Below are 22,627 nucleotides of genomic sequence, written 5' to 3'. Positions count from 1 at the left end.
CGTTGTCATCAGCCTCCATGTAGTAGTCCAAGAAAGCATGTGCCGTGTTACACTGGATCATGGTGAAGTCCGGGAAAGGCACAAGTCCTGAGAGTGTCCTCTCTGCATGTCCCAGAAAGGACAGAAAGAGTCTGGGTCTGCAAGGCAGAGTCCTTGGTGGCTTCAGAGTCAGCTGGAACTGACATGATCAAAGCAGCCGCCTGCCTGCTTTCTTACCACCCCGGCCACGTGGCCCCCTTTCCTCCTTTCACATCTCATGGCTTCCTTTACCTCCTTTTAAACCACTTGGCTCTGCCCTACCTCCTTTCAAACCCATGGCCTTTTTTGCTTAATGGAGGCCACCTTATTTTTAAATCCCTGACCACAGCCTGTGACACTGTGGGTGTGGTACCCAGTTCTGCCCATTAGCAGAACCTTGTGCTGGCCCCATAACCTCTTTCCTCACCATTCTCTGGTCAAAACCCTTCCCATCTCCTTGGTGCCTTGGAAAGCCATAGCCATTTGCATCACTAAGAAACTAGCTATCAGCCATGGATATGCAGAGGCATCTCTCAGGAAAAATGGCTGTGCTCCACTGTGTCCCATTCCCCATTCCCAAGCCCCTGTTACAATTGGACTAAGGGAAATTACAATAGTTTCTGCAAGAAATAATGGCATCTTGGATGACAGTGTTGGTCATGGAAATGGAAAAAAGTTAAGGGAGTCAGGAGATCTAAAATGAAATACAATAAACCAGAACAAGTAATCAGATTTATGAAGAAAGGAAGATGGAGACATAAAAGATAATCTTAGGTTCAGGCCAGAGGAATGCATGGGATGGTGGCACCTTCACTGAGGTGGGAAATACTGGAAGAGGAGTGGGTGGGGGATAGGATGTCATGGGTGTCATCTTGTGCGTGTTTATTTCAAGTTCTTTTGAGGTATCCAAAAAGTATAGTCAAGCTTGTATCAATAACACTCTATGCAAAAATAAGATGCCCCATAAAACAAGTCTCAAAAAATCTAAAAGAATTAAAATCATACAAATTCTATTGTTTGAACATGAAGGAATGAAATTGGAAATCAATAAAAGAAGGAAATTTAGGGAATTCATATGGCGGAGGTGCCACACACACCCTAGGCTCAGTTGGAAGTTGCTCTGTCCAGCAGAGGCTTCGTGACCACGGTGTAACAAACTTTTACCCAGGACACTCTGTTATGTCTGGGGGAAGGAAGGTGACTGCCTCTCTAGTGGAGACCAGCCACTAAACCTTCATCTCTAATGTCTTTTATTGAGGAGGATACATATGAGAGATAAAAGGTTAAAATTCATAAATCGTCTATTGCATTCAGGCTTTGACAGTAACAGATAACATACACTAATTCGGGAGTCACACTGACTGATTAGAGTCAAGGTCTATAAAACATTCGGAACAGGTGCAGGGTTCCATACACTCCCTGCTAAAGATAGCTTACACAACATTGCTGATAAGGAAAGCAAAGCAAGTTTTAAAGCACAATGAGCTTAATAAGCACTCTTTGATCCAATTCCCATGGCAACCTTCTGAGTGGTTGACAGTTATGTTCCGCACGCAGCCTTATGTTGAGACTTAGAGACAAGCGCGGCCAGAAAGCTGGCGGCTCGTCATGCTCAGGCCGGGACTACAGTTCCTTAAACCACAAGGGGTGGTTACCCACAAATTCACAAATACACAGATGAAATAGCATACTCTTAAATAAATAATTGGTCAAAGAAGAAATCACAGGGGACATTAAAAATACTTTGAGTAGAAAGAAAACAAAAATGCAACATACCAAAACTTACTTGATGCAGCTAATCAGTGCTTAGAGGGAAATGTATAGATACCAATGCCTAGATTTTTAAAAGAAGATATGAGCCTTGGCTGGTGTGGCTTAGTGGACTGAGTGCCAGCCTGCAAACCAAAGGGTTGCTGGTTCAATTCCCAGTCTGGGCACATGCCTGGGTTGCAGTCTATGTCCCCAGTTGGGGGTGTGCAAGAGGCAACCACACATTGTTTCTCTCCTTCTCTCCTTCCCTTCCCCTCTTTCTAAAAATAAATAAAATATTTTTAAATTAAAAAATAAAAACAAAAAGAAGATATGAGATAAAACTACATACCAGATAAAATTACACACCCAGAGGGGATCTGGTCAAATAGGCAGGCATGGCTCAGCTCTTCGCACAACTACATCAAAATTATAACTAAAATATAGGATAACCATCAGCCAGAAGCATCAGGAATCAAGCTGAATGGAAGTCTGTCAATTACGGAATTTAAAAAACCACGTCCACTGAGATGGGTAGGAGGGACACAGATGTGGAACAGGCTGGTCTCTCATCCACACGTGGTAGATAAAAATTCTGGAGGGATATCTCCGGAATGAGGAGTCCTAGCCCCACACCAGGCCCCCCAGCCCAGGTTTCCAGTGCCAGGAAGATAAGTCCCCACAATTTCTGGCTGCAGAAACCAGTGGGTATTGATTCAGTGAAAGAAACTCATGGAGCCCCAAACAATTCATCTTAAAGAACCCACACACAGATTCACCTGCCCGGACTCACTCCCTCTGAGCTCCAGTACCCAGGTAGCAGCTTGAAAGGCACCAGTGGGATATAGGGAGAAACTGAAGTGTCTGGCATCAAGGCAAGCACAGGCCATTGTCACTTTTCTAAACCCTCCTGCTACAGAGCCAGCAAGCTAGTGCCATATCTGAGAGAGATTCCATCAACCTGGCTAATACTGTTTGACCCACCTTGGAGATCTCCAGCGATTCTACCCCAACCAATTTAAGGCCCACCCAAGCTTCTTTTCCATACGAATAGCTCGTCTTGGCTCATGTTTCACAACTTTCTGAATCCTATCAAACAAGCAACAGCTGGCCTCAGTGAGCTCTAGGCCTGGCACTACCAGCAGACAGCTTAGATTCACAGCTGAACTTCACCTGGGAATCTCCAAGCCTGGCACAAATATCAGCCATCTCAGATCGATCTATAGCTCAGGCCCCTGGGCAAAACACAGATGGGGGCTGACCTTGGCCTGCACCACCCAGGAAACCCCAGGGCCAGCGCACCCAGTGGACAGCTACAGACCACATCAGAGCACCACCACCCTGCCCCTGCACAGCTGATCCTCCATGGAGGGCAGAGGTTGGTGCTCAGCAGTCACAGCCAATCCTTGGAGCTGACTGGCCTGGGTAAATCCCTCCCATTGATCTGCCAACAGCAACCAAGACTCAACTACAAGAAGATGGTGTACTCAGCCCACACAAAGGGCACACTTCAAATACCCAGCTTGGGTGAGAGCAGAGGCTGTGCTACTGGATCTTACAGGACACCTATACATTAGGCCATACTACCAAGACACAGAGTCAAAAAAGCTGTACCTAATACATAGAAGCAAACACAGGGAGGCTGCCAAATTAAAGAGGCAAAGAAATATGGCCCAAATGAAAGAAGAGAACAAAACCCCAGAAAAATAACTAAATGAAATGGAGATAGATGCAGAGTTCAAAACACTGGTGAACAGAATGCTCAGAGAAATGATTGAATATGGCCACAAAATAAAGGAAGAAGTGAAGGTTATACAAAGTGGGATAAAGAAAAATATACAGGGAACCAACAGTGATGGGAAAGAGGCTGGGATTAAAATAAATAATCTGGGATATAAGGAAGAAATAAATATTCACCCAGAACAGAAAGAAGAAAAAAGAATTGAAAAAAAAAATGAGGAGAGGCTTAGCAACCTCTGGGACAACTTTAAACATAACAACATCTGAATCATAGGGGTGCCAGAAGGAGAAGAGGAAGAGCAAGAAACTGAAAATTTGTTTGAAAAAATAATGAAAGACAACTTCATTATTTTGGTGAAGGAAATAGACATACACGTCCAGGAAGCACAGAGAGTCCCAAACAAGTTGGACCCAAATAGAACCTCACCAAGACACATCATAATTAAAATGCCAAAGGTTAAAGATAAGGAGAGAATCTTAAAAGAGCAAGAGAAAAACAGAGAGTTACCGACAAAGGAATTCCCATAAGACTATCAACTGATTTCTCAAAAGGAAACTTTGCAGTCAAAAAGGGGCTGGCAAGAAGTGTTCAAAGTGATGAAAAGCAAGGACCTACAACCAAGATTACTTTACCCAACAAAGCTATAATTTATAATGGAAGGGCAGATGAAGTGCTTGCCAGAGAAGTAAAGCTAAAGGAATTCATTATCACCAACTCACTATTAAATGTTAAAGGGACTTATTTAAGAAAAAGAAGATAAAAAAATATGAACATTAAAAATGACAACAAACTCACAACTATCAACAACTGAATCTGAAAAACAAAAACAAACTAAGCAAACAACCAGAACAGGAACAGAATCATAGGTATGGGGATCATTTGGAGGGTTATCAGCTGGGAGGGGGAAAGGGGCAGAATGGAGAAAGTGGTGGAGGGATCAAGAAGCATAAATGGTAGGAGCAAAACAGACAGGGGGAAGTTAAGAATAGTATAGGAGAGGGTGAAGCCAAAGAACTTATATGCGTGACCCATGGACATGAACTAAGGGGGGATGGATTGCTGGACGGCAGGGGGTTACCACGCAGAGAGTGGGAAAAGGGAGAATAATTGGGACAACTGTAACAGCATAATCAATAAAATATACTTTAGAATGGCCAAAATCTAGAACGAGACAACACCAAATGCTGACAAGTTTGTGGAACGAGAACACTCATACTTTTCCAGTGGGAATGCAAAATGATATGGCCACTTTGCAGATTCCTACAAAACTAACCACACCATTACCATGTGATCCAACAATCATGCTCCTTGGTATTTACCCGAATGAGTTAGAAAACCTATGTCCACAATTAGAGAGAAACATAATGTAAAATTATTTTTAAAAACTCTGTGTCCACACAAAAGCCCACATGTGAATGCTTATTGCACATTTATTTATAGTTGCCAAATCATGAGAACAACCAAGATGTCCTTCAGTATGTTAGCAGACAGATAAATTGTGATACATCCATATAATGGAATATTATTTAGTGTGGAAAAAATAAGCCATGAATCTATGAAAAGACATAGGGGAACCTTAAATGCATACTACTAAGTGAAAAAAAAAAGACGATCTGAAAAGCTACATATTGTATGATCCCCACAATGTGAAATTTTTTAAAAGGCAAAAGTATGAAGACAGCAAAAAGATCTGTGATATCCACGGTTTGGGGGAGGTAAAGATGAATAATCAGAGCACAGTGACTATTCTGTGTGACACTATAATGATGGATACATGTCATTTTATATCTGTCAAAACCATAGAATAAAAAACACCAAAAGTGATACCTAATGTAAACTAAAGACTTTGGTGATCGTGGTGTATCAATGTAGGTTCACTGATTGCAACAAATGTTCTCCTCTGATGTCCAGTGTTGATAATGGACAAGGCTGTGTGTGTGGAGGCAGGGATATATAGGAACTTCCCATGTTTCTGCCCAAATTTTGCTGAAAAACTGAAACTGTTCTTTAAAAAAGTTTCTTCAAGAAAGAAAGAAGAGAGCAGAAGGGAAAGAAAAGGGAGGAAAAGAAAAAGAAGGAGTTGAAATCAGTAACTTAATGTTCAACTTTAAGAATCAAAAAGAAGTAGCAACAAAAGGAGCAAATATAATGAAAAGTAAGCAGAAGGAAGAAAATAAAATAAACTAGAGTGGAAATAAATAATACAGAAAATAATGTCAACAAAAGTTAATTATTTGCAAAGATCAGCAGAATTGATGAACCTTTAGCTAGACCGACTAGGTAAAAACAGACGATTCAAACTAATATCAGGAATGAAAGAAAGGTCATCACAATTGACATCATAGAAAAATTTTAAAAGATCTTTAAGGGAATATTATGAAATCTTTTAAGCCAACAAATTAAATAACCTAAATGAAATGGGCCATTTTCTAGAACGCAAACTACTGAAACTGACTCAAGAAGATATAGGAAATCTAAATAAGCCTATAACAAGAAGAGAGATTGATTTAGTAAACAAAACCTTACTACAAAAAAGCACAGGCCCAGATGGCTTCACTGGTTAATTTTACCAAAACTTTAAAGGAGAATTAATACCAATATTCTCAAACTCTGTAAAAAAGTAAAAAATAAATATAAAGAAGAAGGCGTACTTGCCAACTCATTCTGTGACAACATTACCCTGGTATCAAAATCCGTCAAAGACTAGCAAAGTCACCACAAGGTATTTAAAAAACTACAGGTCAATATTTCTTATGAATATAGATATGAAAATCCTCAACAAAATACTAAAAACATATAAAAAGGATGGCAATATGACCAAGTGAGTCTTATCCCAGGAATACAAGTAGGTTTAACTCAGAAAAACAGATCAATGCAATTCATCATGTTAATAGAGTAATTGGCAAAAACTACATGATCATCTCAATAGACATAGAAAAAGCAGTTGACAAAATCCAACATTTTACATTAACAACACTCAACAAACTAGGAATACAAGGGAAATTTCTCAACCTAATAAAGACCAGCTATGAAAAACCTACAACTAACCATCCAAAAATGTAATTGACAAAACAATTCCATTTATAACATCAAAAATAATAAAATACTTAGCAATAAATTTAACAAAAGAAGAGCAAGGCTTGCATACTGAAAACTACAAAATGTAGTTAAGAAATTAAATTAAAAATAAATAAATGGTAAGACATTCCATGTTCATGGATTGGAAGACTTAATACTGTTAAGATAGCCACCCTTTCCAAAATGATTTATAGATTCAACTCAATTTCTATCAAAATCACAGCTGCTTGTTTGCGCAAGTGGTCAAGCCGATCTTAAAATTCATATCCAAAGACCTGATATCCAATTGATGTCAAGCCTTGGGGTACCCACCCTTCCCAATGTTGAATGGCCAAGAGAAGTCAGCAGTGATGCCTGAGGAGGAGCAGGAATGGGGTGGGGAAACACCAGGCCGTGTGGTGTCATGGAATTTAGGGGAGCAGAGGGTTTCGAGGAGCATGTGGTCATCAGGTGCCATTGTTGCTGGGAGGTCAAGTACAATAAGGACCTGAAAGCTGTCCATGGGGTTTGTGATAGGAGGGTCATGGGTGTCCTCAGCAGGAACAGTTTTGTGAGGTGATGAAGTCAGAGTTCGCATTAGAATACATCAAGATGAAAACAGAGGTGAAAATGAGAGTAAAAAGCAAGCACTTTTATCAAAGACTTTGGTAGTGAAGAAAGAAAAAGAAGTAAAGCAGAAGGGAGGGTGGGACTGAAGAGAGGGGCGTGTGTGTGTGTACCTGTTTGCACTAAAGAAGGAAAAGACCCAAGTTTGAATGTATTTTAACAAGGATGATGAAAGATGGAAGAAGGAGGACTAATTGATGCTCTCCCTTTCCTTGGAGGGAGGCGATGGGAGAAAGGCTGGCCTTGGAGGAGTTAGGGAACAACTCCCACTGTAACAAGAGGGCAGATGAAGACCTGGCACAGGGAAGCTGGCCCATGGACACATAGGTCTGACTGTGGGGAGCTGAAGGATTTCCATCTGATGGCGCCAGTGTTCCCTATGAAGTAGGAATTCAGTTCTGTACTGAGAGTGTGAGGCTCGGGGTGTTGGAGGCTCGGGGAAGGTAAAATACTGACATGGCCATTGATGAGATCTCTGCCTGCCAGGCACTGTAGGGGCCCATGTGAGAGTCACTGTTGTGATTCATAGTGGCAGCCCCTGCTCTTGTTACTCGAGTGGGAGTGAGAGTGGGCGAGTAGGAGGGTGGCAGAGGTTGTGGTTAGCTAGAGGGCTGTGATTGGAGGTCAGAGGGTAAGTCATTCAGTCATATAGCTGATGACATATAATGGAAGCCAAGCTAGATTCCAAGTGAAGTGAAGAAAAGAAAGTGCTGAGAGACTGGGAGAAAGGGAAGGGTCAAAGGACTGCTCGCTGAAGAGGGTCCAGAAGGGGTATGTTGAGCAAGCAGAGGATGGTAGTAAATCCAGGCTTTGGGACCTCCGGTATGCACATGAGGCTGCTCCATCTTTCATAAAACCCTTCCAATGAGAAGGTCCAGGATGAAAGGCTTGTGAAAAGGTGCCAGAGATTCTAGTTCTACCTTAAGCTTTACACCCTAGTAGGAAGACACCTATCTACAAGGTACTGCTTACGTTGCAACAGAACTTCACAATCTCAATATCAATTCTGTATCTACGCTAAAAAATATCTTCCTGGGCCTTCATAAAAAACCTGTGAAGAAGAAACAAGCAAAGAAAACTTTGAAGGAGCAGCCACTGGTAGAGATGGAAGCTCAGGAAAGGATGATGCCTTGGAAGCCAGGAGAAGAAACTTATTCAAGATGGAGGCAGCTCTTAATACTTCACAAGCTTCTGATACTTCACATCTTGCCTTGTGCTCAAAATCCAGAGCAATCAAATAGGAATCCTAGTGAAGATGAAATAAAAATAAATAAATAAATAAAGGAGAGAAGTACAAGGAGAAAATGAAGAAGAAAAGGAAAAGAAGGTAAAAGAGAAACTGGAAGAGGAACAAGAAGGAAATAAAAGATAAAAAATGGAAAATGAGGAAAAAGATCTAGAGAAAAGATTTGTCAGCAAACCCCTCGTGGACACTCTCTGGGCAAAGTTTAAGTTAAATTCCCCATGAAAGTAGATAGGCTATTGCTTGCATTTCAATTTAACATGACAGAAAAACAGGTAAATCAATGGTTTTTCAAAAAGAGGGAGAAATTCAATTAAGAAATGTATAAGTGGAAATAGAAAGTTCAAGGGAATCTCACGTGATTGAAAGAAATCAAAAAAAGAACATCAGTATTTCTAATAACATGGGGCTGTATACAGAATTTTTACATATTATTTATGTATGTTTATGTACATATATTTATTTATTGCCTCACTTGATCATCACTCTAAACCATAAATGAATGAGGAAACTAAATTGCTGGAAAATAATGTGATTTCATCAACAAGTACAAGTTCCTAAATGCCTGAGCTTGAGTTAGCACTTCTGTCTCTCAGGCATGATCATCCTACATTATGTCAACTTGTGTGTCATTTGCAATGTTTGTATATTGCTAATTTTCCCTGTTAAAATTCTCATGCGAAAAAAAATTTGTTTTTAACCTGTGGAAATGGCAGAGCAGGGAAAATTATTCCCATCTTCCAGGCAATGAGATCTGAAGCTCAGAAGGTTAACCGACTTGCCCAAATTTACATAGCTAGAATGGGAGAGCTGGGACTCGAACCCAGTGAGTGCGCAGCCCAGCACCGCCTCCGACCTTTCACCATGAAAGCCTGGATCTAAGTCATGCTGACTTAGTGAGGTAGGGTAATAAAAAGTAGTTTTTCACAAGATACTAACTCTGGAGCAGGCACATGTGAATATTTCCTCCTTAGAAAAGTTGATTCTATGTGAAAGACTGTCAAAGGTGTACTGCCTTTGGATGTAAGAGTGTCTAAGATCTTTGAGCAAAGGCCTAACTAATGGTTGGATTTCTCTGGAAATCGGTTGAATATGCTAGACTAAAAGATTCTGGATGTTTCATTTTTTATGAACATGTAAAATTGAGCACAGGACATGGACAAAGCAGAAGGAACTGGTAAGGGAGAGGTTAGGGGCTGAAAGAGGGGATCCCAGAAAGAGCAAAGTCAGAGGGGAGGCAGGAGGACATGGGATCAAAGGCACAGAACAGAAGAGCCTTGGCCCCCTCGGGGACAGGAGGAAAAGGGGAGGGCTGCATGAAAACTGAGACGTGGGGCCGTGTGAGAACAGGACACGGACGTACAAGAAAGTCAAGGGGCTTGGGTCCCAGGCAGCAGCATCCCTGACGCACTGTTCTAAGCACCTGGGATACGTTATCTCCTTTGACCTAGGCAACCACCGTGTGCAATAGGCACAGTGAACGCATGTTACAGATCAGTAAGCTCGAAGATGAAGAACCCTAGCCCAGTCTTCAGTGAATAACTGACAGAGGCAAGATTTGACACAATGTCTGTGTGATGTCTGCCCCGGAGAAGAGTAACCAGGCCCTCTGCCTCATTCGGAGCCCTTCCCACAGTGGCATCCCAGGCCTCCTCCAGCGGGTACCTGCCGAGCATCTATCTTCAGCTCAGCACCCAAACCCAGCACCCTCCTCCGGGATGTCCCAGAGGCTCCTTAAACTCAGTGTATTCTAAACGGGACTCTCCTCCCTAAATAAAGAAAACCTGTTCCTCCTCTCAGGCCCAGCTAGGTAGTTTATAAGATCTAGTACAAAATGAACATGCAGTGCCCTTGCTCGAACATCAAAAAAAAAGCGCCATTAAAAGTACTGCCATACAAAGCTTTATTCCTCCCATCCCAGTCCCTCTCTCTCTCTCACAAGGTGCTTCTTATCTGCTATTTAAAGTTGCACTCCCTCTGGCATGCTGCAGGTGCCTGCAGACCCTTCCATGTGTCGGGGGCCCTACGCACAAGTAAGTGTGACCGCAGATCAACAGATGCCAGGTCTCTCCTCCCAGAGCTGCCAGACCCACGCAGCGTGCCCTGGGCTGGGTGGAAAAGTCAAACCAGACTTCTCCTCTCATGGGCCCATCACCCAAACCACAGTAAAGGGGAGATTGTCAGTCAAAGACATCATCTGAACCCAGAGCACATGGGAGACCCATCACTTCGCAGGAGATTTACATGATGTACTACCTCTCTGAATCATAGTGAGTGAAAGACTTGCCCCCAACAAATCACTAAAATGTCCATGGTGTGTCCCCAAGCCCTACTCCAAATCCATTTCCGGGCCTCACCATGTCTGACGGGAAGGCTATCTGGGCCCCACAACATCAAGTGACAGGGAAGTGGGTGGACACGAGCTCTTCCCACAGAGGGGAGACATGGAAGAAGATGGGGACACACGGGAGACAAAGCTCCATTGTCTCATAAGACTTCACTTACAAATCACAAATTCAAAGTTAAAGTTATTAAGACACTCAAGATGGCAACCACAGAGCAATGAGCCCCAGCGACTGCGGGGACTGCACGCCTGCAAGGCTGACGCTGCCCCCTCCTGCATTGATTCTCTCAGGACATGGCGGCGGTACCAGCTCTGCGTCTCCTCCAGAAGCCGCCCTGCCCCCACGCCTAGAGAGGCACCGAGTGCTGTTGGGTCCACAGGAACATGTCCCACACGCACCGCTCTGTCCCGGGTGCTCATCCTCTCCCACCTGCACCACCTGCTTCCCGCCTCGCCCATCCAACCATCCTCCGCTCACCGTCAGGGACCTTTCCCAAGCGTGCAAGGAGCATGTGCCTGCCCTCCTCACGAACTTTCACCGGCTCCTCACGCCACCAGAACAAGGTCCACACACCTAATAAGCACATCCAAGACCTGCCACTATCTTGATATTTTCTATCTTTACCCTCAGGCTTCACCTCCCCTCCTGTAGCCTTTCCGCCAACACCACTAAACACGTGCTGTGAGCTCACATGCACTCTGCCAGCCGGGAGCGTCCCCTCCCTCCATCCTCATCTAGGTGAACTTTCGCCCACCAATCAAGGCGAACTTTTACCCACCAATCAAGGCACCCCTTATGTCTGCTCCTTCTTCAGTGGTCAGAATTAACCCCTCGTTCCTCTGCCTTCAGCTGCACCCGACCTGCTCCTCTTCACTCTCTTTCACTCACTCATTAACCACATGCTCCCTGAGTTCCTACTATGTGTGAGACCTGCCCTAGGCACCGGGGTACAAGCAGTAATAAAAACTCCTTCCTCGTGGTGTTACGGGTGGACGAGCTCGTACCCTCCACTCACCCCTTCTCAGTGAGCAAAGCACCTGTCGCTCAGCAGACTGTGCCAAACTGCAGGAAGGAGGGGGTGCCCCTCTGTAGTTGGAGCAGGGAGCCTGGAGGCTCGGCTGCTCACAGCATCTTGGCCTCGCAGGTGTCCTGCCCGGACACCACGGGTAGCAGGGCGCTGCCTCCCCACTGGGGGTGGTGGTGGGTCCCAGCTGCAGCAGGGTGTTTGCTTGGAGGATGCAGAGCCGGCTCTGCAACATGGAGGCCCCAAGGGCAAGGAAGCCAGGCAGCCTCAGGACGGGTGGGACTGAGGGGACTCTCTCTCACTTACACTGAGCACTGAATGCTAGAAATATGAATGGGCAGGACCCAAGCGCAGTTAAAAGGTAGAGAGAGAGGAATGAATAGGGTCCTAGCACACCAAAAACTAGAAAGATGGTTGGATAGGGGGAAAAGCCCTTGACCCCACCCTTCTGGTACCAGATTAGGGGTAGGACCAGGGGAAGGCAGGCACATGCTCCATAGAAGTCAAAATGGCAGCAGGAGAGGTTCTGGACCAAAGAGGCCCATCAGGCTAGCCTGGGGACAGAAGGAATTTGTGGGGAGGTAGTCCTACCCGGAGGGAAAGTTTAGGAAGTTAATTAATCATTCAGAGAAAGCACCCGGCCCCTCCTACACCCAAAATAGATATAACCCCAGGGGAACACAGAGAGTGCTCTTGCTTGTGGCTGGCTCCCGCTCTCCTTTGCTCTTGGCTCACTGCTCAGGACCTGCACTTGGACGGTGCACTGGCCTGTCCTCTCCATGGGCCACATGGCCTCAGTGGTCACATGGCCCGTGGCCTCAAGGAAGTAATCTCGCCCTCCCTGTCTCTCTCTCTCCCTCTCTCTCTCTCTCTCTCACTCACTCGCTCGCTGGCTCTCACTTACCTGGTGATGCCTTCACCCCTACATTTGCATCACCTCACGGCCTGAGCAGCCACGTAGCCTACAGCTGTACCCACCCCACACATGGCCTTTAGGAGGGAGTTTGACACCCAACAGCAGCTGGGAACAAGCTAAGCTACCTGGATGACCGCAGAGCAGCCACCGCGAGATCCAAAGAATAGTTCTTTAAAATGGAACAGGAGCTGTAGGCACTAGCTTTTTTTGGGTTTTGCTGGGAATGATTGGACTCTGCCTTGGTTTTGTGGAGGAGATGAGCTTTGAGACAGTGAGTGCCCCGTTCTCGGAGATGGTACAGCATCTAAATAAGCCTCTTTCCTTTGCATCAGCACCTGCTTCGAAGTTTGACTTTTGATGGCAGCAGGCAGATGAACCTCCCTTTTTTTGTTTAGTAACAAAAGAACATACATTCTTGAGGGGGAAAAGCAAACAAATAAGTAAAATGTGTTGTCTATGATTTGGGCTGTAAGAAAAATAAAACAGAAAGGAATGGGGGCTGCGAACGGGGCTGCAATTTTAAACAGGAAGTGTGGCGGGGCACGTTTTCCCCAGGGTCTGCTGAGCAAATTCCTGAGCAGGTGAGAGAACATACCGCAGTGAGATATCAGGTGCGAAGACTGTCCCTGGCAGAAGGAACAGCAGGTGCAAAGGCTCGGACAGGGGGCTGTGCCTGCAGTGGCTCTGGAGCAGCAAGGATGTCAGTGAGGATGCAGATAAAAGGAACACAAGACGAGAACAGAGGTGACAAGGGCCCGGGTCTCCAGTGTCCCAGAGTCAAAGACAAGGACCCCAAATTTAACTCAAAATATGTGGAAACATGAAAGCCTTTTGATCAAAACAGATCTGAAAAGTGACCCACTGTTCTTTGTTTTTATGTCAAACTCCTGTACCTGTGCATGTCTGGGGGTCTGGGGAGTCTGTCTTACCTATCTGCCTGACCTGGGTAAGGTGCTAGTGGATGCTTGTAGGTGTTTGTGGGTGGCATCATCAGGTGTGTGTCTCCCACAGGTTGTCTGACTGCTTCATCAGAGCAGAGGACTGCCCGCATCTGGCCCGTGGGCTGAGCGCCAGCCAGAGCCTGACGGAGCTGGACCTGAGCTTCAACGACATCCAGGACGCCGGAGCCCAGCACGTCTTCCAGGAGCTTCGCCAGCCCAGCTGCCAGCTGCGGCGCCTGCTGTAATTGCTCCTCACGGGCACTGCTCTGGGGATGGGGTGGAGAGAAGGTGCCAGCCAGGCAGGGTGGGGTGTGGGGAACATAGGTGCCCTTGCATGGAAACCGCCAAGCATCCCATGTCAGCTAACTGGGCGTGGGGCAGAGCCGATGAAGCTAACGATGAGACCCAGTGCGCAGGTGGGATGTCGGGTAAGGAAATCACACGGAGTTGGTGTGGGGAGGGCAAGGCTGGTGAGTCACACAGACGGTGACTGGCTGCACCCTGAGTGGCTCCTTGGCTGCAGGAGAAAGTTAAAATCTCCCAGGTTACCGCAAGCCAGGCATGTCTTTATCTTCCTGTAACGTCACCAAGGACCCCAGAGGGACACAGGTTGTAACCAGAAAGGGAAACCAGACCCTAGTTACCCCAAGGGAGGGCCTTGCCATCAATCATGCAAATCTCTCCCACAGGCTGGTCAGCTGTGGCCTCACATCCGCCTGCTGCCCAGACCTGGTCTCCATGCTCAGTGCCACCCCCAGCCTGACAGAGCTGGACCTGCAGCAGAACAATCTGGGCGACCTCGGCATAAAGCTGCTCTGTGAAGGGATTAGGCTGCCCACCTGCCAACTCAGCCTCCTGCGGTAAGGCCCTGTGGGTCTGTCCCTTCTGAGCCAAGGGCAGGGAGGGAGAGGGGAAGGAATGGAAAGGGATGTAGGACTCTGAAAGGGGCAGGGCATGGAAAGGGACAGAAAAATGAATGCCAGCCTGGGTTGCCTACCAGCTCTGCCACTCACTTAGGCCACAGGATGTAGGCAGGTCTTCCTCTGAGACCCGGTTTCCTCATCTGTGTAATGGAATTGTCACATGCACCTCCGAGACTGTGATGAAATAAAATGCATACAAACGAGGACAGCTCAGGGAACAGAGCTGAGGATCAGATGATAACCACGTGTGAGGCCACATGTTCTAGGGGACTCCCAGGTCCGCGTCTCCACTCCAGGGCAGTCTTCCCCTCCCTCCTTCACTGCCTCACTCACTCATTCATTCATTCATTCATTCACGCCTCCCACGTGCCAAGCACTGAGCCAGGCACTGAAGGGACAGTAGTGGCAACAGACGCAGGCCCTGCCCTCTTAAAGCTTACACCCCAGTGGGAACGAGATGGACGATAACCACATATTAGCACAGAGTGTATTTCTAAGCTCCGTGGAGCTTGGGAAGGAAAAGTGCTCTGTGTTATGAGAGTATAACGCGTGGGGGGATGGAATTAGACTGAGGGGCAGGGCGGGCTTCTCGGGGGAGTGACATGAGGCCAAGGCCTCAGGCAGAAAGAGCAGTTGATGAGGCCCAGGACCTACTCTATGAGGTCATTTGAGGCCATGGGACAGGCTGTCCTCTGGTGGATACTGTGAAGTGCTGCCCAGTTCCCTTTCAGCAATGACGACGTAAACCCCAGCCCCTGGGTGCACTGCCAGTAGCCAGCTACAGGGATGGCCTCTGACAAGGGGGGCCATCTCTCACAAGGTCACCTCCCTTTCCTGAGGTGGCCGGCATCCAATGACTGACCTGTGCAGTGGTATAAAGACCCAGACCCTCAGGACTTGGCCTGGTGACTTAGGTTGTTGGAGTGTTGTCCCGTATACCAAAGGGTTGCAGGTTTGATTCCCTGTCAGAGCACGTACCTAGGTTTCCGGTTTCAGTCCCCAAGCAGGCTGCGTACAGGAAAAAAACCTATTGATGTTTCTTTCTCTCACATCTCTCTCTCTCTCTCTCTCTCTCTCTCTCTCTCTCTCTCTCTCTCTCTCTCTCTCTCTCTCTCTCTCTCTCTCTCTCTCTCTCCCTCAGGTGAGGATTAAAAAAAAGACCTCCTCCTAGTATAAAACAGCCCTGAAGGTCATCCCCACATCAGAAGCTCCACAGAGCCCAGCTTGTCCCTCTGCCCAGCCCTGCTCCCTCCCTTGCTTTGCCCTGGAGTTGACCCAGGAACATGTCCTAGTAAACCTCCTAACACTACTTTCCACTTTGGAACCTGATTTCGGGGAACCCAACCTATGACAGGTTCCTGAGGGAGGTGGAAGATGCTCTGGTCCTGAGCCCTGAGGCCCTTGAGATCATGTGGGGGCCCCAGGATAACCAGGCTTCCCTTTGCTTGCAGCCTGGACCAGACTCAGCTGAGTGAGGAGGTGACAGAGATGCTGAGGGCCCTGCAACTGGAGAAGCGTCAGCAGCTCGTGGACAGTGGGTAAGGCGGGGGGACACAGGGCTCCTGACCGAGGCTGGTCCAGAGACGTGGGCAGCAGTGGGGTAGGGTGAGGCTGGAGGCAGAGGCAGACAGAACCCAGAAGCAGCTGAGCAACCACAGCAGTCAGAGTGACAGTTTCTTTGGATTTTTAGTGCAAACAAAACCACGTCCCTCCTCTGCTTAAACCCTTCATTAGATGAGTAAGGAGATGAACAAATGAAAACAGTGAACAAGTGAGCAGGTGAGGTCTGGAACGTGAAAAGCAATGACCACGAGGGGCAGACAAAGGCCAGCGGGGAGAGCTTTGGGGAAAAGACCGCCCTGCCCTTTGCCATCCGTATGATCACCACATGCACACAGCCCCGCAGGAGGGACAGGCCGCGGGAACAGGAGAGTCCATCGTCCCCCTGGGAATCTGCTGCAGCCGCCATGTCCTTGCATTTGGGTGCACATCGGCCTGGGACTGCAAAGTGCACCTGTCCCCTCGTGCCCAGGGCTCCGCCTCACCTGGCACGGAGGGCAGGGGCTCCTAGGCTCGGGGGGAGGACCCGTTCATCGGGCAACCAGCACTCCCCTCAGCCCCGCAGTGTTAAACGCGGGGCCAGGAACAAGGGCCCAGGCGCTTCACTCAGCAGGGACCCGGGCCCAGGCTACCCCCCGCTGGAATCACTGTGCCTGGGGTCCGAGTGAAGGTACTGATGGGCCTACTGGACTCTGTCTAAGGACCTAAGCTGAGTTCTGAAACGTGGGAGGGCTTAGCTGCGCCGAGAAGGGGTGGAGTCCAGGCCGAGGCAGAGGCTCTGGCCTCAGCTCCTTAGAGGAATAGAAGGAGGCCAGGGACCAGGAGCAGTGCCACTCAAAGTGGTCCTGTAGAGTCAGCATCAGCACCCATTGAGGGACATTAAAAATGCAAATTCTCAGGCCCCGCTTCAGACCTGCTAAATCAGAATTTATGGGGTGAACCAAGGAATCTGTGTTTAAACAAGGCCTCCAGGTATGGGCCTTGGACTGGAGGTGCGTGAGCACCAAGAGTGGCATAGGTGGGCATGGGATGTGGGGACAGGGGCGCATATAGGTCTTTGGACCATGTTAACAACTTCTGATTCTACCCCCAAAGTAATAGAGATTTCAGGGCTCCAGCACCGAAGTGCTGAGCTGGGTTCACACTGAAGCTCAGCTGCCCTGTAGAAACCGGCCAGAGATGGACAAGAGAAGAAGCAGGGGGCCATTAGCGAGAGGATGAAGTGGTTCAAGCCAGAGATGCCAACGCCCGGGCCTGGGATGGAGGGTGTGGAGGAAGAGAGGAAGGACTAGGAGGGGGACTATTCCAGAGACAGCGTGGAGATGACAAGTCAGCTCTCAGGGAGCGAGGAGTCAGAACCACACGCGAGTTCGGCACAGATGCCTGCGTTGACGGGGCCGTTCACGGAGGCAGGGTCTACAGGAGAGTCTCAGGTGAAGACCATGAGCTGACATTCAGACGAGCTGAATTTAAGTGGGGTTCTCGTGTAGACAAAACCAGCTTCCTCCAGCACCTCAGGGACAATAAACCACTCTGTGTCTAGGAAGACGAGTCCCCCCGGTGGAGGACAGATGGTTGATGACACGTCGCCACTCAAATGGCAGGAACCAGAATCAGGTACTTTGAAGGGGTCGGGCTGGGAGCATCATCAATTGGGACAGGGGTGGGGGGATGGGGAAGGTCATCTCCTCCATTCCCCAACCTCTGGTGTGGAACACGGCCAAACGCCCACCCCAGAGAGCCCGGCCCCATGCGAGATCTCCTGCACCTGGAACCTTGCAGGATCTCTGCTTTCCTCCACCAGGGCCTCAGGGCTGAGGCCCCTCCTCCCCAGCACATTGGTGGCACGTCTCAGACTCTGACCCAGGGCCCAGTCTCCCGAGGCCCACGCTGGGCATCTGAGGCCTGGGAGACCCTTCCATTCCTACCCATCCATTTTTTGAGCCATGTTTCTCTCATAAGTGACCTTCCTGGTGGAGGCTGGGAAGAGCAGTGCCTCTGGACCAGTGGGAAGGGGAGGTGGCGGGGGCGTGGTCACGGGCAGCTGCGTTGGGCCCCCTCAGACAGCACGCAGGCAGCCCCAGGAGCAGGGACAGAGGCTCCAGACACACTCCCTGCTAAGTCCAGGGACAGCCACCTTGGGAAGCGCCCTCCATGGTCAAGACTATGGGGTTTGGGGACCAGACAGGAGAACGTAAGACTGACCGCAGCTCTGCTGTTCTAGAGGAGAGCTCCTCTGACGGAGAAGAGATGGTAACCTTCTATCAGCCTTCTGAACCTCTGTGTGACCTACCAGTGAAGCCTGCAGGGGCTAAAGCTGACTTCTGGGGCCCCACAGGGCATGTGGCTACAGAGCTGGTTGACAAAGACAAGAGTCTGTACCGGTGAGTGAGGGGACTTGCTGTACCAGGAAAGTCAGCCTCAATCCCTGCCTTCCCCACACTGGATCCCAATAGACACTCAGCAGCCCACCTCCGGCCCATTGGGTCCCATCCCATTGCCAAGTCTCCAGGCAGAGACAGGACTGAGAAACTGGGTTGGTGATTTTATTATGGAAAAAGAGGTTTTATTATGAAAAGTTGCAAAGAAACACAAAAGAAAGTGGTCCAAAGGTTTCCACTTACTAATTCCTCAGCTCCAACAATCGTTTTACTATATTTGTTCCAACACTCACTTTCCCCCTCTTTTGTTGCTATAGTATTTTAAATCCAAGGTAGTAGGTCATTTTATCCTTAAATATTTTGTGATGCACCTTTGAAAAATACAAATAAAGGCCTTTTCTTCCATAACCACGATGCCATATCATATCAAACAACATTTACAAGTTATTTTCCTATCACCTGATACCCAGTCTGCACTCAAATATGCTCTGTTGTCTAAAATGTGTCCTTGCAGGTGGTTTGTGCTAATCAGGGTCCAAACAAAGTCCACTTGCTATATTTGGTTCATTATGTCTGAAAAATCTCATTTAAGTTTCATTGCATCCATATGTTCCTGTTTTATAAATACCCACTCTGTGCAAAGTACATACCAGCATTAAGGAGCCATGAGGTGAATACAACGGCCCTGCCTTCCGAAGGCTCCTGGTTATAAGTAATAAATGTCTATAATCTTAGTCCCCATCTCTAACATGACACAGTGCCCATCACTATCACAGACATGATCTCAATTGAGAGATAATATTGCTCCCAACTTACACATACACAGGTAGAGGCTGATGTCCCAGGAACCCACTCTTTACCAATGGGGACCCGGGGAAAGTGTTCGTGAGACCTCTGGATAGTGTTTCTTTAAACTCCAGGTAGGAAACATTAATATCACCATGTAGATTGTTATTAATTATTATTGAAATAGGCCATTTAAAAACAAGAACACTTTGCTATTTTAGTATTATTAATATTACTATTATTCCCATCACCATTATCATTATAGAATAATGCTGTCAGCATATGTTAGGTCACTTAATACAACTCTATGAGATGGTGCTGTTATTACTTTTACTTACAAATAAGAAAACAGATCAGCGAGGTTCAATGACTTGCTCATGGATCCACAGTAGACAGCAGAGGGGCCAGGACTCAAACCCAGTTCCCTGACTGTGATAGCTGCGCTTGCAGCCACTCTGCTAGGCACGCAACGCCCTGCACGGGGCCAGGCATTGAGCAGGCACTCAGTGAGTTTGTGCAGAGAGGTTAAATCAGTGCCTACTTCTCCCTGTTGTCCCCAGAGTTCACTTCCCCATGGCTGGCTACTACCAGTGGCCCAACACGGGTCTCCAGTTTGTGGTGAGAAGGCCAGTGACCATTGAGATTGAATTCTGTGCCTGGAAAGAGTTCCTGAACCAGATCGTCCCACAGCACAGCTGGATGGTTGCAGGGCCTCTGTTTCACATCAAAGCCGAACCAGGAGCCGTGGCAGCTGTGTGCCTCCCTCACTTTGTAGACCTCCAAGGTGAGCAGGTGGGAGGTGTGGAGGGAAGGTGATGGTGGCAAAAATGGGCCCCAAGTGGCTTCAGTTGGCAGTGTCCTGAGGGAGGAGCTGTGGCTTCCTTCGACAGACTGAGAGCGGGTACAGAAGTGGAGACAGCTTTCTCTCTTATTCCACAGTGCTCTGGGCGTGTTTTTGTGGAAACATTTTAGCCCCCAAGTGTCAAAATTTTTTTTACCTGAATTATTTGAAAGTTTCCCTCAATGGAAAGTGGTTGTATTTATTAAGTTCATTTCACAAACACTGTATCATTCAGGGTCCCAGCAAGAAACATATCATACACTCAGCTTAGATTTTTTAGAAGACTTTTCAAAGACAAGACTATTTACAGAATAAGGCTAAGTGAATGAACAAGAATTGTCGGGGTACCTGCAGACCGAAAACAAACAGGAAGCCGTTTCTACAGGCAGGGAGAAGAAACAGTCACCAAACTTCATTTAACAGCTCAAGCCACAAAAGAAGGACATCTCAACTCCAGACTCACTCACAAAGGACTACAGGGTTATCTTAAACTCATCCACCTCTAAAGACCTCCCACAAATAAAGGTCCAAAAAGTATAAGCAGTGCATGATTGTATAGATTGATATATTAATTTATAGGGCCATTCCCATAGTTAAATATATTTAGCATGACCTAAATATTAAAATACTAGAGTTCTCAGTCAAATATATATGCCTGTGTAAGAATAACTCACAAACCAGTAGGAAAAAAAAAATTGAATAGAAAACTAAACAAGAAAAGAACTGCCCAGACGCAGGAAAAGCTCATTTGTTGAAACCAGAAAGGTTAATAAACAACTCAAGGTGCTCATCAGGAGGAGAACACAGGTTCAGGAGACACATGGGCCAGTCTCAAGGGTCCGGGGCACCAGGCTAGAGAGACTGGGTCACTAGGGAAAGTTAACTAGGAAAGATGTGGGAGTAAAACGGGGGGAGGGGGAGCTCAGGTGCTATAGAGGCCCATTCACATGGGAAAGTTGAGGTGACGGTGCTGAAGGTTCTGACAACAAGCTGGTGCGGTAACTTCTTCCCACCTGACCATCTATATACAAAGTGATGAATAAAGCCACCACAACAAACATCCTGCCCCTTCTGCAAGTGAGACCTTGGCCCAGGACATCTCCAAGGGCTCTGTCGGGGAGACAGGGGCTAGGCCCATGGAGTCAATAGATGGAGCTCTGCACAGCAATGAGAGAACTTGGTCTGCCCTGGGCCTGGGATGCTCAGGGATGCACCGCCACTCTCTGCTCCACACCAGAGCATTCCAGGAAGACAGACCTTGTGTGTCTAAGGCCTGGAGCCAGAAGGTTCCAGCAGGGCCCATGAGGACAATGTGTGCCCGAGGATTTTCTACCACCCCACCCCCTTGTTTACTCCACTGTATCAGGGTTGGGTGAGCTGGCCCCTCCTTGTGATGAGGACACCCTAGCCATGCCCTGGTCTGGCCTGTAGCCCCTCTGGTCAGCCTTGGAAATGGCATTGCCCAAGGAAGAGGAAACTGTCCACTCACACAGGAATCTAATCTCAAATTTCAAGACTGAAGGCTACATCCGGACTGGAGTGGATTCCCCATATGGTACCACTTCCTTTGAGGGTTCCTGAGACATCGTTAATAATTACAACTGTGGGAAATTACTGAACATTCTTCCCCTTACATCACACAAGGCAGCTCCATATGTGTTCATATTATTTTTATAATCCTAATGACAGAGTGAGTTAGGTACTATGGTTTCCCCATTATACCTATGAGGAAATTGAAGCTCAAAGAGGTGAAGATTCTTGGCCAGAGTTGGGATTCTAACCCAAGTACATGACCAGCAGAAAAAGAGCTGCACCCACACCTACCCCAGGTCCGCCCAAGCCCATGACCACCAGCTTTCTCTAGGCCACCTTCTGAACCTCACCCTGTGATAAGACAGGACTTTTCCCTTGGGTTATTGTACAAAAAGCAGGAAGCAAAATGCACAGTCTCCTTGTAGCTCCCTGGCTCAGGCCCAGCCAGTAAACCAAGCCCCTGGCAGGTTTCCCTGGTGCGTGATGTCTGGGCTGAAGCTGCTTGTTGTCCTAGGAAGCGATGACCTCAGTGCTAATAGTGGCCTCTTTTAGAAAATGGACACTGGCTGACATTTTACCTTCATTAGTGAGTTCTTAACCCTCACAGTCCTAGGCAAACCAGACAGTTGGTCACTAGCAAGTAGGCAAGTTGGATGCGTGCGCACAGCACCTTCCAGAATTCAGCCAAAATCAGCGTGGCACGGAGTGTCCGTAAGAGCCGCGGACTATGGTCAGAGGGCAGGGCTCTCACCCTAGGGCTCTGGCTGGCTCGTGACCTTGGGACAGCACATCACTCCACAGGTTCAGTCCCCCCACCTGACATGTGAGGACATTCCCATCCTGTGGAGAGCGAGGTGACATCATCCATTTAGTGTCACCAAAGCAGTGCCAAGTGCACCGCCTCTTAGAGAAGCAGTTTGGTAAAACATGGCAACTCCTGGA

The 22,627-nt window shown here is 47.5% G+C and overlaps 1 protein-coding gene across 1 annotated transcript in view; it reads left to right on the top strand.

Annotated features, from left to right (window-relative positions):
- Positions 1-22,627, top strand: part of LOC149997776 (NACHT, LRR and PYD domains-containing protein 1-like) — a 42,972-nt gene that overhangs the window by 12,076 nt on the left and 8,269 nt on the right. The window contains exons 5-10 of the mRNA XM_090257502.1: positions 13,732-13,902; positions 14,351-14,521; positions 16,036-16,122; positions 17,655-17,761; positions 18,369-18,528; positions 19,872-20,095. Of these exons, the coding sequence (XP_090113628.1) occupies positions 13,732-13,902; positions 14,351-14,521; positions 16,036-16,122; positions 17,655-17,761; positions 18,369-18,528; positions 19,872-20,095 (920 nt within the window). The remainder of the gene's footprint in view (positions 1-13,731; positions 13,903-14,350; positions 14,522-16,035; positions 16,123-17,654; positions 17,762-18,368; positions 18,529-19,871; positions 20,096-22,627) is intronic.

This window comes from Furipterus horrens, unplaced genomic scaffold (genome assembly GCF_987537825.1).
Source record: "Furipterus horrens unplaced genomic scaffold, mFurHor1.1.pri manual_scaffold_11, whole genome shotgun sequence".
Classification (NCBI taxonomy): domain Eukaryota; kingdom Metazoa; phylum Chordata; class Mammalia; order Chiroptera; family Furipteridae; genus Furipterus; species Furipterus horrens.
This window is presented reverse-complemented; position numbering and strand designations above follow the sequence as displayed.